At 34.8% G+C, this 20,629-nt stretch overlaps 1 protein-coding gene across 3 annotated transcripts in view; it reads left to right on the top strand.

Annotated features, from left to right (window-relative positions):
• GRIA4 (glutamate ionotropic receptor AMPA type subunit 4) overlaps positions 1-20,629 on the top strand; it is a 771,385-nt gene that overhangs the window by 480,670 nt on the left and 270,086 nt on the right. For all 3 annotated transcript variants that reach the window (XM_053708572.1, XM_053708570.1, XM_053708573.1), the window contains exon 8: positions 6,665-6,769. In XM_053708572.1, the coding sequence (XP_053564547.1) occupies positions 6,665-6,769 (105 nt within the window). The remainder of the gene's footprint in view (positions 1-6,664; positions 6,770-20,629) is intronic.

Here is a 20,629-nt window from a genome sequence, read left to right as displayed (position 1 = left end):
AGGAATATTTATTTTTGTATTAGTCATGAAAATAAGGACATCATCCGCATATAAAGCGATTTTTAACTCCTTCTTGCCTATCTTTATGCCATCAAGTTGCTGTCTTATTGCAATGGCAAGGGGTTCAATAGATATATCAAACAAAAGTGGGGAGAGAGGACATCCCTGCCTGGTACCTCGCTGTAATTTTATATCCTGTGATAGATAACCGTTAACCACCAGTTTCGTAGAAGCATTTTGATAGAGATTACTTACAAACCTAGCAAAGTTTTCCCTTATACCGAATTTATCTAGGGTGAACAAAAGGTGGTCATAATGTATTGAGTCGAAGGCTTTTTCTGTGTCTATAGATATTACCGCCCTGTCAGGGGTGTCCTCTCCCCCCGGCCCTTCCTGGGTCCTGAGTGACTCGAAATAATCAATGACAAGAAAAAGTTCACGTATTTTGGCAGCTGAGTTTCTATTCTGTATGAAGCCTGCTTGATCAGGATGAATAATAGAAGGCAGAATGTTTTGTAGCCTAGATGCTAATATAGATGTTAAAATGTTATAATCTGTATTGAGTAGTGCAATAGGCCTGTAGGATTCTTTTTTTGTTGGATCCTTACCTGCTTTTAATATTAAAGAAGTACAAGATGCAGAGAAATTAGCTGTTGGCTCTTTTCCCTCTATATAAATATCATTAAATAAAGAAGTTAAATATGGTACGATAGGGGAGTGTAAAATTTGGTAAAATTCATTAGGTAAGGCATCTGGGCCTGGTGCTTTATTGTGTGGAAGGTTTTGGATAGCTTTATTCACCTCTATCTCAGTTATAGGGGCATATAAATCTTGCAATGCCTCTGGATCTAATGGTGGAGGAGAAATTCTGTTCCAGAATTCCTCACGTTTTAATGTGTCCGAAATTTGTAATGAATAAAGATCAGTATAATAATCGTGAAAGACTTGTAAAAGTTCCTCCGAGGTTTTAAAAGTCTGAGCTTCTGTATTTATGAGATCTGTCAATTGAGAGCCTTTCTCAATTTTTAGAAGGTTTGCTAGTAATTTCCCCGTCTTATTGCCGTATCGATACAGTTTAGATTGAACCCTGGTATCCTTTTGAGTTGTTTTATAAAGTAAGAAAGAATCTCTATTTTGAAGAGCTAAAGTATATTTGTCCCAGCTTCGCGAAGAGTTTTCAAGTAAATGCAAATTGTAAGCATTTGAGACTGCCCGCACTAACTCTCCCTCTCTTTGCTTAATTTTTTTAGATCTTTTCACACTATAGGCTAATATTTCTCCCCTTAATACTGCCTTGGCTGTTTCCCAAAATAACATCGGGCGAGAGACAAAATCATGATTAAAGTGGGCATAGTCTTTAAATTTAATTTCCAACCAATTTTTAAATTTGAGGTCTTTCATGAGAAAAGTGGGAAATAAAAATCGCCTAGGGCCTCGTGCCAAATTATTCGCACAAAAATCTAGACAAATAGGGGCATGATCCGATATGACAATAGGTAATATATGTGCTTGGACTTGTGTTTTACATAGCCTTTCATCTAATAGAAATAAATCTATCCTTGAAAGTGATTTATGTGCCTTTGAAAGGCAAGTATAATTGCAAGAATCAGGGTTTTGCAGCCTCCACACGTCCCTAACTTTCAGGTTAATAAATAATCTAGAAAAGAGTTTTGACTCTAGTTTGTCCCTTTTTGTCTTTTTTGGAACAGGATCCTTTCTAAGCCTATCAAGCGGATATTTTGGAGCCATGTTAAAATCCTCTCCCATAATACAGTAACCCTCAACACATGTCATGAGCTTGGCTTGTAAATTTTCCCAAAACACCAGGTCAAAAACATTTGGGGCGTATAAGTTACATAGTGTATACAGTATATTATTAATTTTAACTTTAACAATTATAAATCTCCCCTCAGGATCAGGATCTACCTGAATTATTTCATAGTTAACCTTTTTACCTAATAAGATAGCTACTCCCCCCTTTCTATTAATACCTGTAGAGAAAAAAACTCCTCCAACCCATGAAGACTTGAGTTTGAGAATCTCTTCAGCTTTTAAGTGCGTTTCTTGCAAAAATGCAACAGAGGTATTAATTTTCTTTAAGTATGATAGTATTGTTTTTCTTTTAATGGGAGAGGTTAAACCTCCAATATTCCATGAGGTAATTTTAAACTCCCCAGACATGACTATTCTCTATATGAGAGATATGAGAGCGAAGAAAAGGAGGGAGAGGAGAGAGGAAGAGAGAGAAGGAAGAGGAAAAAAGAGAAAAAAAAAAGGGGGGGGGGGGGAATTTTTTTTTGACACTTCAGAGAGCCCATGCCATCTAGGCTCTCTGGTACCCAGTGTAAGCAAGACTTTATCTTTGGATTAGTTTTAGCAAACATTAGTCAATTACCTTCCTGTTATTAGCTATACAGTTCCTTAACCTGCAGGGAACTTCTTAGCATAAAACCTTCCAGCCTCTACGGCTGAGTCAAAAAAATATGTCTGGTTATCAGAGCATATTTTAAGTCTGGCGGGGTATATGATAGTTGCTCGTGTTCCCTTTTGAATAAACTTTGTGCATATTGGGGATATTTCCCTTCTCTTTGTGACTGTCTCTAGTGAATAATCCTGAAAGAGGAGGATTTTATTGTCCCTTAAAAATATAGGTTGATGCTTACGAAATGATTGCATAAATGTAACCTTGTCCTGGTAGTTCAAAAATTTAGCAATAATTGGTCTGGGTTTTATATTTGTTTTACCAGGGGAGATAGAACCTATCCTATGCACTCTTTCTATAAAAGTTTTGGGGAATCCCTCAGAGATCTTTAAAAGCTGGGGAATTGTAGATGCAAGTAATTTAAATAAATCCTCATACTGTTGCTCCTCGGGGACCCCGATTATTCTTAAATTATTCCTACGTGTGCGATTCTCAAGATCTTCGATTTTGTGCTGTAGTTTAGATATAGTAGTAAAGGAGACTTCAGACCTAGTATTATTTTCTATCATGGCATCTTTAAGATAGGATATCCTTTGCTCTGCTTCTGTCAGCCTGCTAGCAAATTGTTTAACTTCTAATGCTAATTGTGCTATATCTACTTTGATCTCATTTTTAAAAATTTTGAATTTAGGCGCAAGGGCCTCAGATATTCTATAAACCAGGAATTGAATGTCCATAGATTCTATTGATGTTTGAGTGCTGGTGATAGAGGACTGTGTCTCAGCAGAAGGATCAAGAGTGCTTTTATTTCGCTTATCTCTCTATCTAGCCGCCATGGGGGAAAGTGATGTTTTGGAGTGAGGATGTAAAAATTTATCCATATGGTTGTAACCGTAAGGATTGTGATGGGTGGCGGGTGACTTGATAAAGTGAAAGGGGAAAAAAACAAAATTCCCTGGGTGAAATAAAAAAGTGATTGAAAAGAATTTTACTTTGAGTTGAAGGACCGTGAGGGAAAGGAGTGAGTGAAGGATGTGGGGTAATTTAATTAATCGTGGACTACCTTAGAGTCAGGTGAGGGGTCGTGAATCAATGTGGGGGTAGGCAGAAAGAAAAAACGAAGACCAAGCAATAAAGACCAAGCAATAAAAAACACTCTATAGGGGGTTAAATATAATTTTGGTATTTTAGTTCGCCTCAGACTTGTATTCTAGGGGGATCCTTTATGATGGGATTATCGTATCATTGGTCACACCACAAGTGACCAAATTGTGTCAGGTAAAAAGACTTAAATTCAGTTATTATATCCAAAATTACCAAAGTAGACTATTATATATATTTCAGACAAAATAGAGTAAGCTGATTTTTTTATTTTTTTTCCCCCCTAGTAGTTTTTATACTTAAAAACTGCCCTCTCAGTCAGTGAGAGGCGTATTGGGTTCTGCTACTTAATATAAGATATATGCTTATATAATTCTATATAGGAGATATGAACTATATACTTAAATCACATAAATAGATAGTTGTAGCTCTTAATATCCAAAATTCTGTTTCCTTAATTTTATGAAGAATATGTAAAAGAGAATTACTTAATTGCTAGTAATGGGAGAACACAATGTTTCTTATTTCCTAACAGAGTGTAAGATATAAAAAGACAGCAATTTCTGCATTCAACTCTAATTAGAAAAGAAAAAAACCTTTTCTTTCTCTTCCCTTTCTTCTCCCCCTTCCTTCCTAAATACCCATCAGATCCTAATCAATTATTTTCTTAGGTACTATATGTCTGACAATACTATCTGAAATTAACAACCGTTTTTACATTTATCAGAACAATCACAATCTTTACATTTTTGTTTCACCTGGCAAGGCCTGAAAACCAATACCTAAATTGCCCTGAATTCTGTTACTTAATAAAAAAAAAGTATGTGCTTGTATACTTTTATAAGGAAGATATGAACTATATAATCAAAGCACAGATTTTGACTATTTGTGACTCTTAATAACCAAAGTTCTGTGTCCTTAGATTTCTTTTCAGATTTCACTCTTTTCTCTCATTTTTCTTCCTTTTCTTCCTTCCACCCCTTTTCTCTGTCTTGCTTTTAGCCCAGTGCCTTCTTAAAGTCCATCTCTAGTTAACGAACTTTGTGTGTGGGCAGCAGAGAATAAAATTCCAATTTAGGTTTATGGTGAAGGAGTCAATACGAACTAAGTTTATGAGAGAGAGTTAAGTTATTGTACAACACAGTTATGTTGATAAACACTGCGTTCAAAGGGAAATAAAAAAGAAAAAAAAAAAGGTAGAACTCAGGCGTATGTCATATAATGAGAATGTACTTTACCCACTCCAGAAAGTCTTGCCTGTGGAGGCAAAACCCCCCCTCGCGCAGCACCGGTGGGAGGGGGAGCGCAAAACAAACAGGCAGGTACGAGGATCCCGAATTGCCGTACCCAGCAAAGCAACCCCAGCAGTGGATAGGACAAGGAGAGCCGCAGCCCAGATCAAGACAAACAGCACAGCGTGTGAGAATTGTCCAGGCCCCTCACGCAGCACCGGTGGGAGGGGAGTGTCCGGACCAGTAAAGGGCTGCGCTCTCAGGGCTGCTGCGCTTCCTCACCATAGAAGCTGTAATTCTCTGCACACGTTGGGCACCTGTTCAGTTTGGAAGCAGTCCAACCGGCAAGCAACCTCCTCACGATCAGGTAACAGGACCCCAGCCGGGCAACAAACCATGCCGCAGACCCCCAGCATTCAAACTGGGATACTATCTTCCACTCGCTCCAGCAAGCAAAAAAAAAAGCCTGCAGCATCCAGAATAGGCAAGGCTTCCCTCACAGAATACCTATGCAGGTGTGGTATATAAGGTGATTAGTGCAATAGCAATATGCACACAGCAGAAAAAAAAGTCTATTCCTTTTGCAATCAGGTTTGAAAAGGTAGATATTATTATGTATATATCTGTAAAATGACTTGAATCCAAGCTAAAGTCATATAAGTGCATTAAAGTGGCACTATTGGGTTCCAGTAGCGATGTATCACAGCCTTGCAAGCCGCCCAAGGTCAGGGGCCTGAAGCGCAGAGTTCCCGCCAGCAAGCTTGCAGAGAGGTAAGTCAGGACAGGTGTCTCACATGACCTCACACCTGTGCTCCTCCTCCGGAACCACCCAGAACATACAATTTTAAACAACTTTCCAATTTACTTGTAGTTTAAAATGTGCTTCATTCTTTTTGTATCCTTTGTTGAAGGAACAGCAATGCACTACTATCAGCAGCTAGCTCCCACTAGTGTAGGATATGTGCGTATTGTTTTTTAACAAGGGATACCAAGAGAACAAAGCACATTTGAAAATAGAAGTGAATTCAAAAGTGTCTTAAGATTATATGAGCTATCTAAATCATGCAAGTTTAATTGTTACTTTTCTATCCCTTTAAACCTTATTATTCTTGGGAATGTACAAATAATGTTAAAGGGACACTGAACCTATTTTTTTTTCTTTTGTGAATTAGATAGAGCATGCAATTTTAAGCAACTTTGTAATTTACTACTATTATCACATTTTCTTTGTTCTCTTGCTATCTTTATTTGAAAAAGAAGGCATTTTTTTTTTGTTTCAGAACTCTGGACAGCACTTTTATATTGGTGGATGAATTTATCCACCAATCAGCAAGAACAACCCAGGTTGTTCACCAAAAATGGGCTGGCATCTAAACTTACATTCTTGCATTTCAAATAAAGATACCAAGAGAATGAAGAAAATTTGATAATAGGAGTAAATTAGAAAGTTGCTTAAAATTGCATGCTGTATCTGAATCATGAAAGAAACCATTTGGGTTCAGTGTCCCTTTAAGTAGGCCAAGGACTTTTTGTTTTATAAAAACACATTGGATATTGCCTAAGTTGCAAGAAACTGGTAATGTTATCTGGGGTGACTGTGTTCAGAAATTTAAAAAAAATACTGTAACGTAAAACTCCAGCTTGAACTCAAAAGTGTTGCAGCATATTTTTTTAAATATGGGTGATTTGTATTTGTTATACATTATTAATACTAAAGAGTTAATACATGTACAACATTTAAGAATTAATATCTTCAATTATATTCATAATGAAGACATTTCTGTATGTCTCAGTGGTTATGTTCTACTCTTAACTTTCAGAGATCACATAAAAAGACTTCAACAATATCTGGAAAACAAAGCTTTTATGAAATGTAATATTCTAATGAATAATTTATTTTATCTTTCAGGTTCGAATCCAGGGTTTAACAGGAAATGTACAGTTTGACCATTATGGGCGTAGAGTAAACTACACAATGGATGTTTTGGAATTGAAGAGTACAGGTCTCAGAAAGGTTTGTAGATCTTATATTTGCATGAAAGGTACTACTATTAATAGAACAAGTAATAGTAAAAGTACTATTAGTAGTACTAATACTATACCCATAATCTTTAAATTAAATAAAACTAATATATGTTGTCTATTATTTACACTTTCTATAGAAAATCAAAAATGTCACAAAAATGCAGAATGTACATATTTAAAAAAATAATAATAATATTCATTTGAAACCATAAACACTGTCTTCCTCTAAAATATGGCCAGTGTGTGATTTTTAGGTATGATTGCTCTAATTTCCAAGACATTTTGGGCTAATGTTAGCACGCATTCAGTATGCAAATATTAGATTCCTGTTAAGTTGTGCGTGTATTACAATGTGAATGTAAATGCGACCATACAAACGCAAACTACATTTGTGATCGTCAAGTTAGGGCAAATGAAGACCTTGCGTAAAGGGGTAGAGAGAAAAAAAAGCATTTAATACTACATGAATACATTAAATTTAACAGTTACACTCATATATACACTATTTAGTAAAAATGATTCACATAAGTATTAAAAAGCGTTATAAGGGTTAGGTATATGGTACTGTATGTACAGTATATTTATCTATGTATATGGATATACATGTGAATTTATGTATCTATATATGTATATATATACATATATACACTAGGGATGGGCGAATGTACAGAAAGTGTAAATCGTTTGGTATAACGAATAGTCCTGTGGACACTTGTTTTGGACAATCGAATGTTGATAAGAATGAAAATCCATTAAAATTCGGTAATCGAATGTTACTTTTGTTATCGAATGTTCATAATGAAATCGAATATCCAGATTCAAAATTTCTAAAAAAAATTGGAATGTAACATTCGATTTAACAAATACTATTCAGAAGTTCAATAGTTCTTGTGGTTGGGAATTTAGTAAATTGATACATAATAGATACAAATATATCAATTTGAATGTTTTTATTTCGAATATTGCATATTTCAAATATTGCATTTAGAGAACATTAGAAATACTATTACAAATATATAGATTAGAATTTTCAAATCTGAATATTGCATAATTTGAATCGAATTATTAGAAAATGTTTGGATTGAATCTTACATTTAAAGAAAGCATTAGAAATATTATTACATAAAACTAATGTTAGAATGTTGTGCAAACAGTCAAAATTCTAAACAAATGAATGTGTTAAAATTCATTTAAATGTTTGAATGTTGCAAAACATTCACTCATCCCTAATATACACACATAAACACATATATGCACATGTATACACATATATTCATATGTATATATACTTTGGAGTCCTTTCCACTCAAATACCTGAAAACATTAAATATTTTTATAATTTCAATATTTTATAATGTGTTTTAATTTGTATTTACTGTAAATATTTTACATTCCAATATTCTTCACATAAAAATTAAATAGATATTTTTATATATACAGGTATATAAATTTATTTATTTATATATCTTCCCTCTAAGACCACATTTTGTGAGCGGCCCAGCAGTGAAACAGTTAATGCTGTCTGTATTCTGTAGCGTTTGCTAATTAGGGAATCACACTCTGCAGTTAACTGTTTCACTGTTGGGTGGCTCACATATATATTTAAATTACAAAACATACATCAGATATATATAGATATATATATTTAAATATAAATAAAAGATTATATTCTGTGTGAAGAACATTGGAATGTAAAATATTATTAACTACCTTTTGGATAGCGCTGTAGGTTTAACTCCTGTCTGTTGGTAGGCAACGATAAGTGTTAGGTTTTGTTGCAGTTTGCACTCTGCATTGAAGTTTATGGGAAGAAGAAGTTAGCGCGAATGCGATATCTGAAGTAAGCTCGCATCGGCTTTTGGTTGCACGCATTTTTCTTCAACTTGCAATACGCGTTCTAACCTGGGTGTGTTAAAAGTTTACTTCTGGCGTGTTAACAGTTGTGTTTAGCAGCAATAATAATAGTAATCCCCAAAAAATTATAAAGCATCAGAATAATATTTATTATAATTTTAGCAACACTAAAAATTATGGAAAAATACCTGTGATTTACTAAATATGAATAATCACGTGTAACATGTACCGCATGGTCATTTTCAAAACTGTCTCATAGGGTATTATCTCCAACACACTCATTGCCCAATAAATATTGCGTTATACAGAAATATTTACAAATAATAGCTATGTATGGTTTTCATTTTTTTCATTGGTAGAGCTGCCAAGATCAAGTCATAGTTATTAATAATAAACTATTATTATTGTTGTTGTTATTATTATCTTAGTCATTTTCACTCAATTGGCAGACAGCACAGTGTAAAAGGTTTCATTCCTATAGCTGGTGATTTTCTTTTTATTATTTTTTTTTCTTTGCTGAAACTTATCAGCTCATAAAATAAGGTCCATGACATGTACAATGAATTTTGATGTGTGGACTTATTTGGAAAATCTTGCTACAAAAACAGTTTTTGACTGTTTTCAGAATCAGCTGAAAGGGGTGATCAACTCTAGGGATGATGTTATATAACCTGTTGTTCTTGATGTTAGCAATTTGGCATTGAAATGTTGTTATTTGTGTTGTTGTACTAGTTAAACATCTCAGTATCTATGCACTATGTATAATGTTGCCATTTTATCATTAAAGGTACATAATACTCATAGGCTAAATCACTTGAAACTGGTGCAGTATAACTGTAAAAAGCTGACAGGAAAATATCACCTGAGCATCTCTATGTAAAAAAGGAAGATATTTTACCTCACAATTTCCTCAGCTCAGCAGAGTAAGTTCTGTGTAAAATGTTATACTCAGCTGCTGCCCAGCTGCAGGTAAAAAAAAAAAAAAAAAAATGAAGAAATGAGCAGCAGGCAATCAGCATCAGCAGTGCTGAGGTCATGAACTCTTTTACTGTGATCTCATGAGATTTCACTTAACTCTCATGAGATTTCATAGTAAACTTCCTTTACCTGATTGGTGAAATACGATGAGTGTGCACGAAAGCTCTCTCCTTCCGCTGTCCCGGCACAGACATACTGATTTGCTGCTTAGAAGTCCTTTACAATGGGATGTGGCTACTGAGGAATTTTTCTTTTTTACATAGAGATGTTCAGGTGATATTTTCTAGTCAGCTTTTTACAGCTATGCTGCAGCACTTTCAAGTGTTTCAGCATTTGGGTATCATGGCCCTTTAATGGCAATATCTGTGTAAGGAAGTATTGTGAAGAGCCCCTTAGAAATTTAGCACACTGTAAGTGCCAGAATGTGAACATGCACTGTTTATACACACTGTGATACTACAGCCCCTCCCCCACACTCTAGCCTGATAGCTATTAACCTAGACATGACTAAGGGCCAATAACATTTGACATTTTGGAAGTGGTAAATCCTAGATTACGTACCTAGATTAATAGTTGGAGCTGTCTTCTATTTCACTATTTTCTTTTATAGTGTCATCTAGCCAATTGCTAAAGGTACAGTCCACACCATATAGGCTGCAAACTGTGTGCCCCCGATTTCACTGCTGAGACAGTTTAGCAACTCAAAGAAGCTTCAGACTCCAATGTGAATGCGCACTGCTAGCTTGGTTTGGCAGTGGAAAAAGTAGGCTTGTGCATTCATTTTGTTACAAAGGCATATTCGTAACTAAAATAGAGATATTTGTTTTGTTTTCAGGAAACAAATATTTGAATGAATGCACTAAAATAATTAAAGAAAACGAATATATACAAATGAAATTCACTAGTATATATTTGTTTCCTTTGAATGATCATTTTGAGGTAAATTACTTACCTTTAACGCACTGGAGAGCCGCGCTAAACGGAAGCCTTCTTAACAGAGCCTTGGGTTAATAGGAGACTTAACGCAGCGGAACCTAGAGCCTGCGCTTAGTCTCCTAATATCATGGCCCTGAGCTCTGTGAAGAAGGCTCTGGATTTGCGCAGCTCTCCCAGCCCGTTATAGGTAAGTAATTTACCTCAAAATGATCATTAGTAAAAGAATATTTACATTACTTTTAACAAATATGAATGTAAATATTCAGTTCAAAATGAATAAGGAATAGTGCAGCAGAGGAGTATTTTTTCCGAAAGATTTGTCTGAAAATTAATTTTTCGCTGCTGTGCAAGTCTAGGAAAAAGGAGCATGCGCATTACAGATGATCAGGATGGGCTGTCAAGGCTATGGACGATTCCAAAAATACATGATTAATTTTAACATAAAAAATGGAGAATTTCAGAAGTTGGGTGTCCTTCAAATAGGTTTATGGGGTTCGTGTATGGAAGGTGTGATTGTTGTATCATACTTTTGGTGTCCTGGGCAGAATCACAACTTCCAGAGATATTTTACAGCCAAACTATATACTGTATGTAATAATGTATGTATATTGTGATGTTTTATTTCTGTTATTATAGTGACAAAATGACATGCTGTCATTCATACGATCATGTCATTTTATCCCTATTGACAAGGAAATACTGTGTTTAACAGCCGCAAATGTGATAAATACATAGTTAAAGTACCACTCAGGAGCCACAGAGAACTGCTGGTGCCAAGCAGAAACTGCTGCTGACCCAACATATAGGCCCCCATTCATTAAGCTGCCTAAGTAGCTTGGGAACTGTCATATGGCCGCTGCTTCTTAACATATCCAGAACCTCAGGACGTCAGACAGCCTGGACTTGTTTGTCCAGGATGACTATCAACCCCTGTTCATGTGCAATCAATTCCACAAGAGCAGAGGGAGGGTTGCATGTGCAATCTTAAAGGGATATGAAACACATTTTTTTCGTTCATGATTGCAATTTTAAGCAACTTTCTAATTTACTCCTATTATTAGTTTTTCTTCATTCTCTTGCTATCTTTATTTGAAAAACAGGAATGTAACTCTTAGGAGCCGTCCCATTTTAAGTTTAGCACCCTGGATAGCACTTGCTTATTGGTGGCTACATTTACCTAAGATTTACATTTCTGCTTTTCAAATAAAGATAGTAAGAGAACAAAGGAAAATTAATAATAGGAGTAAATTAGAAAGTTGATTAATATTGCATGCTCTGTCTCAATCATTGAAGAAAATGTAGATTTAGTATCTCTTTAAATTCCATCAGTGGATGGTGATCAGCAAGGCCCAAATGCATGAGGACAAGGTGTTCCTGATGAGAACTTGTCTGCACAAATCTTCTTAAATGGAGGCCATATGAGAGTGTATAATTGTTTCACTATGGTAGCCCTTTAATTAATCTATGTATTGGGGATAAAAATTTGAGTGCAAAGAGGTACTGTTCTGGCCCTGATACCTTACTATGGCTTTCATAGAATATGGGTAATATTTAAAAGTGATATATTTTGAGTAAAAAGCTAAAATATTAGCAGCAAGTGATGAGTTTTATGTCTTATAACTTTTATGGGTTTCTTGATTGTGAAAAACCTGCACGCTTTTCACAGTCAGAGTGAGGACATTACAAATCATATCAATTTTTGTGTTGAAACAATTTTATTGTTAAATGCAGCCATTCTTTTTCTCTTATTGAAAAGGTGCCATTCCATTACTTCAGCTTTGTAGAGATGGAAAGCCTAGAACCAGTAGCAAGAATTTGACATTTTTATCTACAAAACAATGTGAAATCAGTTTTCTCAAAATAGAACAAGTATTGGAGTGTTAGTGTTTTTACATATTATACACAGTCATTATCTGTCTATCTATACACACACATCTATCTATCTATCTATCTATCTATCTATTTACATCATATATCTGTAGAGATGCCACAATGGCATAGTTCCACCACACCAGGTGATGATATATATGAGACAATAGTATACTCACAAACGTGATGCACCCAATCGTGCTATTGGGTCAGGCTGGAACTTCCCAGTAGCCCAGCTCACTAATTCAAACCAACGGTAGTGCAGGCCCAGAAATTCCAAAGGATCACCAACAACACCTATGTAGGGATACAAAGCAAACAGCCATGGCCCAGTACAGTTGTGGCAGAAGCAAAGTAGTAAAAAGTGGTTGCACTTACAAGAAAGAAAGCACCTCCAGGTGCAATACAATCAGACTGGGACTTAACAGCCACCCAGCAGACTAAGATCCACTGCAAGAAACTGGATATGCTCCAAATCCCAATGAGTGAGATGACAAAGTCCACAGCAAAAGCAAGTGTATATATAAAACCAATATCTTTATTAAAAAGCGACGCGTTTCTCAGCCTCTATAGGTAGGTTAATTCATTCATTTGTATCATCTGTGTGTAATGACATGATTTGGTGTTGGTTGACATAGTAACAACAGTAAACAATGATACTAGGAACACAGGTTAGCAATTATACTTAAAACATACAGACAGATGTATAACAATATATACATATAAATCCCCCCTGCATGATGATGTATTTGTGGTATATAGTCACAATATGCAAGATCATATTATATAGGTCCGTTTTCATATACTCAAAATCCATATGAAGTTAAAGGGGCACCTGTTGTGTTTTTTAACTTGCACTCTGTTGAATTTAGACTCTAACAATAATTTAATATTTAAACTACTTTGTTGTTAATTAATGGTGGGAAGGATGGGAAGGAGTTGAATATTTATTACGGCAGTTTGCTCTACTCCAGTTCAGGGGAATATAAGGAATCCATCCTGTTTAGAGTCGTCCCAAGTATTTGAAATTCACAACCTCCTTAACCTACAGCATTCCCCCTGCATTACTAGATCTTTAGCAATATTGTAATCAGCCCATTAATTTGTAGCAAGTCTTTTTCACCAGAGATGTGTTTTTAAACATTTCTCTCTGGCACGCCAATATAATATTCTATACACTATTATTGCAGCTTTCATTTTATTAAGTAAACTATTAAAAGTTAAATTTGATCCCCTATATCTAACTTTTTGTGCTAATAAGACCATTCTTCCCCCCCATCTCTGAATAGGATTATTGTGTGAAATCTGAGGGATGGTATAAAAAGCGCAGGGTAAAAACACCAAACTCCTGGTTTACCTAAAAAGTCCCTAATTTAGGTAAATAAAATGGACAAAAAGTTAAATTAAAACAGGAGCACTGTAGCTAAAGGTGTCAGGCTGAAGTGAAGCAGGTGTAGCAAATTACTAAAAATCAGTGTAGCAAATTATTAAACAACAGTAGTGTGGGACACATCAATATGTGTCAGATATAAGTGCTAGAATATATCAAGGGGTGATGTACTTAGTGATAAAGTGATTAGTGCATATTTCTGATAGATCAACAAAAGTGCTTAGAAAGTATATATAATCAAATAAATTAAACAGTGACAAGTTGTGCTATTTAGCAGGCTCTGCCTAAAATTTAATATAGCAGAAAATGAATAACAATAACAAACACAAACAAAATACAAAATATATTTGTAATAAAAACGGACGTCTCCGTATATAGAAAAGGGATTTTGCCAGTCCACCAAAAGTATAAAATGTTTATCCTTATGGCCAATTGGATATGAGTAGTCCAGGTATATAATGTGTTGTCGATAAATGAGACAGGCTTACCCCCAAACAATACGTCTCTTGATGAAAGGAAAAAAGAAAATTACCGCCGTAGCGGAAGTGACGTCACCTTTATGGGCGCTGGCCAGACTGAGCCCTCCGATTGGTCCTTATGCGATCGCTTCTCCGGTTTCAGCTGTTAGGTTCCACAGCCACAGAATATCCGCTCTTTATGTGCCAAAGCACGCAGGATACTGGTAAAAGGTTCTGTATGTGAAGTGCAGCTGTTCAAGTAGATACAAAGTTCCGCTTTCGTACCCTTCGTACAGCTTGTAGTTTCAGTGCATCAATAAGCACTAGAATAGTACAGAGTTCAAGGTTTTCAGAGTTTCACAGATGGCAGACAGGCATCAATCTGTGACAGCAATTAGTAGCTGTAAAATACTCTTAAAATTATGGCAACAAACATCAACGCGTTTCTCCCTCTACAGGGCTTTCTCAAGATGAGGTGTTGCAACAGGTGCACCTTTTTTAAAGGTGTATCTAGATCTCTTATTGGCCACTTTTAATTGGTCATAGAGAGGGGGTGTATATCATTATTTAAAGGTGGTATTAGCAAAATACACATATGTTAAAAGCAGCAATACATAAGATAAAATACAGTTGTCAATAAAAATTGTGAAAAAACACATAAATACATAAATAAAATATAAATATATATGTTTATCATATACTCATCTAAAAACTGTCAATTACAAATTATAGTGATAATGGTGTTGTTACTCAATATCAAAATAAGAAACTTTCATGATGAAATGAATATATAAATGAATTTAGGTCCTTATATGGAATGGACTAGTTAGAAAAATTATTTAATATGTATCCTTATGGAGATACATTAAAATGAAGTATATACATTTTTAAAATATATAATATGTAGTGTAATACCTCAACATAAAGGGACACTAATAAACATAAAAGCAGGGGAAATTTATTGTGTATATGGCATAAATTTAGTCTAATAAGAATGGGGAGATGTCTAACTCTGAGTTCAGGCCAGCGGGGAATAGAGTATCATATCTGTATATAAGTTCTGCCTCTTTAAGTTTTAAATTTTTTTCTATATTCCCACCTCTCCAATTCTGTTTAAAATGTGCTATCCCCCAATATTTTAAATCAGAGGTTCTTCCATTATGCACTAATTTAAAATGTTTATAAAGATTAGTGTCTTCTACTCCCTTTTCAATACATAGGAGATGTTCCCTTATCCTGTCTTTTATCATTCTTTTTGTTTCCCCAAAATATATTAAATCACACGTACATTTTAAAATATAAATGACCCCTTTAGTGGTGCATCTAATGCACTCTTTAATACTAAATTCTTCTCCAGATTTATGAACTTTTACTGCGCTTCTTTTGTCACTGAACTTGCAGGCCTTACAGGAGTAACAGGGAAAAAAGCCTAATATTTTCCCTCCTTGTAAATTTTTCTGTATGGGTGTCATTGTTTTCGTGTTGTAAGCACTGGGTGCCAAGATAGATTTGAAATTTTTGGATTTTCTAAATATCATTTTAGGTTTTGGTGGTAAAGAGTCTCCTATAATGGGATCTGCTTTTAGTATGCCCCAGTTTTTATTTAAATTTTTTTTCATAAGACCATGGTCCACGCTATACTCAGTAATAAATGGTATATTGATTACCTCTGTATTCTCTATGTTAGTCTTTTGTTTATATGCGAGCAATGATTTTCTATCGGTCTCCCTAGCCCGTATTACAGCCTTATTTACAGTCTCTTTTTTGTATCCTCTATCTATATAATAGGTCTCCCCGGTGGTTGTTTTACATTCTTGTGAATTTTAGGGAGGAAGTAGAACACCGGGACCCTAAAATTCACAAGAATGTAAAACAACCACCGGGGAGACCTATTATCTCGGGAATTGGGGCATTATCTTCAAATTTATCACAATATGTGGACGTTTTTCTGCAGAAATTTGTGAAAAATCTAGATTCATATCTTAAAGATTCAACTGCTGTTTTAAACACTCTGGAAAACCTAGTTTGGGAGGGTAATTTTATTCTGGTCACTGGAGATATAACTTCGTTATATACAGTAATAGACCATGAAAAAGGCATCTCAGCTATTGACAAATATTTAAGCACTGATCCTGATATGAAGATTGAACAAAAACAATTTTTATTAAAAAGTATAGCTTTTATACTAAAAAATAATTATTTTATGCATGATAATAAATTCTTTTTACAAATAGAGGGCACGGCTATGGGCACGAGGTTTGCACCTAGCTACGCCAACTTGTTTGTTGGCAGTTGGGAGGAATCTTTCTTCCAAGAGGGTAGCTATGGTGCAGACCTCGTGCTCTATAGGCGGTACATCGATGATGTCCTGCTAATATGGAGAGGGTCCGAATCAGATTTACATAGGATGTTTGACAAGATGAATGCTAATGATAGGGGCCTAAAATTTACCTTTAATTACAGTAAGGAAACAGTTATATTCTTAGACCTGGAAATTATGGTAATAAATAACCTAGTTGAAACAAAAACCCACTTTAAAGAAGTGGACTCTTACAGTTTCATACATGCCAACAGTTGCCATCTCCAACAATGGAAAGACAACATCCCTTTTGGCCAAAGTCTAAGGATTAAGAAAAACTGTTCTAGACCCCAAGACTTTGAAAATCAGATTGAGATCCTAATGGAAAAATTCTTAGATAGAGGATACAAAAAAGAGACTGTAAATAAGGCTGTAATACGGGCTAGGGAGACCGATAGAAAATCATTGCTCGCATATAAACAAAAGACTAACATAGAGAATACAGAGGTAATCAATATACCATTTATTACTGAGTATAGCGTGGACCATGGTCTTATGAAATTTTTTTTAAATAAAAACTGGGGCATACTAAAAGCAGATCCCATTATAGGAGACTCTTTACCACCAAAACCTAAAATGATATTTAGAAAATCCAAAAATTTCAAATCTATCTTGGCACCCAGTGCTTACAACACGAAAACAATGACACCCATACAGAAAAATTTACAAGGAGGGAAAATATTAGGCTTTTTTCCCTGTTACTCCTGTAAGGCCTGCAAGTTCAGTGACAAAAATAAGCGCAGTAAAAGTTCATAAATTTGGAGAAGAATTTAGTATTAAAGAGTGCATTAGATGCACCACTAAAGGGGTCATTTATATTTTAAAATGTACGTGTGATTTAATATATTTTGGGGAAACAAAAAGAATGATAAAAGACAGGATAAGGGAACATCTCCTATGTATTGAAAAGGGAGTAGAAGACACTAATCTTTATAAACATTTTAAATTAGTGCATAATGGAAGAACCTCTGATTTAAAATATTGGGGGATAGCACATTTTAAACAGAATTGGAGAGGTGGGAATATAGAAAAAATGTTAAAACTTAAAGAGGCAGAACTTATATGCAGATATGATACTCTATTCCCCGCTGGCCTGAACTCAGAGTTAGACATCTCCCCATTCTTATTAGACTAAATTTATGCCATATACACAATAAATTTCCCCTGCTTTTATGTTTATTAGTGTCCCTTTATGTTGAGGTATTACACTACATATTATATATTTTAAAAATGTATATACTTCATTTTAATGTATCTCCATAAGGATACATATTAAATAATTTTTCTAACTAGTCCATTCCATATAAGGGCCTAAATTCATTTATATATTCATTTCATCATGAAAGTTTCTTATTTTGATATTGAGTAACAACACCATTATCACTATAATTTGTAATTGACAGTTTTTAGATGAGTATATGATAAACATATATATTTATATTTTATTTATGTATTTATGTGTTTTTTCACAATTTTTATTGACAATTGTATTTTATCTTATGTATTGCTGCTTTTAACATATGTGTATTTTGCTAATACCACCTTTAAATAATGATATACACCCCCTCTCTATGACCAATTAAAAGTGGCCAATAAGAGATCTAGATACACCTTTAAAAAAGGTGCACCTGTTGCAACACCTCATCTTGAGAAAGCCCTGTAGAGGGAGAATCGCGTTGATGTTTGCTGCCATAATTTTAAGAGTATTTTACAGCTACTAATTGCTGTCACAGATTGACGCCTGTCTGCCATCTGTGAAACTCTGAAAACCTTGAACTCTGTACTATTCTAGTGCTTATTGACGTACTGAAACTACAAGCTGTACGAAGGGTACGAAAGCGGAACTTTGTATCTACTTGAACAGCTGCACTTCACATACAGAACCTTTTACCAGTATCCTGCGTGCTTTGGCACATAAAGAGCGGATATTCTGTGGCTGTGGAACCTAACAGCTGAAACCGGAGAAGCGATCGCATAAGGACCAATCGGAGGGCTCAGTCTGGCCAGCGCCCATAAAGGTGACGTCACTTCCGCTACGGCGGTAATTTTCTTTTTTCCTTTCATCAAGAGACGTATTGTTTGGGGGTAAGCCTGTGTCATTTATCGACAATACATTATATACCTGGACTGCTCATATCCAATTGGCCATAAGGATAAACATTTTATACTTTTGGTGGACTGGCAAAATCCCTTTTCTATATACGGAGACGTCCGTTTTTATTACAAATATATTCTTTATTTTGTTTGTGTTTGTTATTGTTATTCATTTTCTGCTATATTAAATTTTAGGCAGAACCTGCTAAATAGCACAACTTGTCACTGTTTATTTTATTTGATTATATATACTTTCTAAACACTTTTGTTGATCTATCAGAAATATGCACTAATCACTTTATCACTAAGTACATCACCCCTTGATATATTCTAGCACTTATATCTGACACATATTGATGTGTCCCACACTACTGTTTAATAATTTGCTACACTGATTTTTAATAATTTGCTACACCTGCTTTACTTCAGTCTGACACCTTTAGCTACAGTGCTCCTGTTTTAATTTAACTATTTGTCCAAGATTATTGTGTGCCATATTAGTTATCGCTCACACACTAACCTGTCACCGCTCTAGAACAACTGTGCTACAGCCGAAAATCTTTATTCTCTTTATATATATATATATATCCGATAGCAATAACGGCACTCTCCGGTCTTTTTTTGTAAATCCACATTTAATAGATCATATATTTATCTAAGCACTCTCAGGATTTCCAAACATTTTTTATTAGTGACGTTTTGGGGATATATGTACAGTATATATCCCCTTCTTCTGATAAATATATGTATACACACATGTGCACACACACACACAAATATACACACATTAATGCATTTCAGCAAGTTAATCAATAGACTATTTTAAGGCCCTCTCCATATTCACATAAAACATCAATTTAATATAGTAATGTCTGCTGTTGGAATCATTGTATTAACTATGACAAGCAGTTGTTCATTACACACATAAACATAACAAATGAGATTGCTTCAATATTTCCAAAGACACAATTTGAGAAACACACATGAATAATGGTGTCTGAGTCATGTGTTATTAGAAATCAATATATAGTAACAATTAATCAGTTTATGTAACTACCCTACTCAAACATGTTAAATTGGAAATGTTCAGTTCATAGAAGTATTTGTTATCTTAAAGGAACAGTCTAGTCAAAAATAAACTTTCATGATTCAGATAGGGCATGTAATTTTAAACAACTTTCCAATTTAATCTTATCATAAATTTTGATTTGTTCTCTTAGTATCCTTAGTTGAAAGCTAAACCTAGGTAGACTCATATGCTAATTCCTTAGCCCTCGAAGGCCGCCTCTTATCTTAATGCATTTTGACAATTTTTTTCACAACTAGAGGGCGTTAGTTCGTGTGTGCCATATAGATAACATTGTGCTCACGCAGTATCAAAATAACTGAAATAAGGGGGCAGTCTGCAGAGGCTTAGATACAAGGTGATCACAGAGGTAAAAAGTATATTCATATAACTGTGTTAGTTATGCAAAACTGGGGAATGGTAAATAAAGGGATTATCTTATCTTTTTAAACAATAACAATGCTGGTATAGACTGTCCCTTTAAGATCAAAGAATGTTAAGAGAGTTTTTTTCAAATATTTTGAATCAAATTATATAGTTAAAAATATTAAAGACTGATAAAGATATGTTGTGTGGTCACATTATTGTTTATAGTGGGTATCCAAATGGCTTGAACCACTCTTAATAATTCCCCCTACAGAAGTTAAAGAGCATATTTGTAAGATTAGTCTGCTCTCCCTGCTCAGCTATTGGACTGGGTTGTGGTTTCAATGACGAAAATAAAGCAATTTTATGTTAAAAAATAAACGTGAGTAATGCCCCATGCATTTCGTACTCTGCATTTGTTGTCAAAAGTAATTTAAAATACATTGGCCCAGATTACAAGTGTAGAGTACAAATATTGC

The sequence above is a fragment of the Bombina bombina genome, chromosome 3, assembly GCF_027579735.1.
Source record: "Bombina bombina isolate aBomBom1 chromosome 3, aBomBom1.pri, whole genome shotgun sequence".
NCBI lineage: Eukaryota > Metazoa > Chordata > Amphibia > Anura > Bombinatoridae > Bombina > Bombina bombina.
The sequence above is the reverse complement of the archived record's forward strand: the minus strand, read 5'-3'. Positions and strand labels throughout refer to the sequence as shown.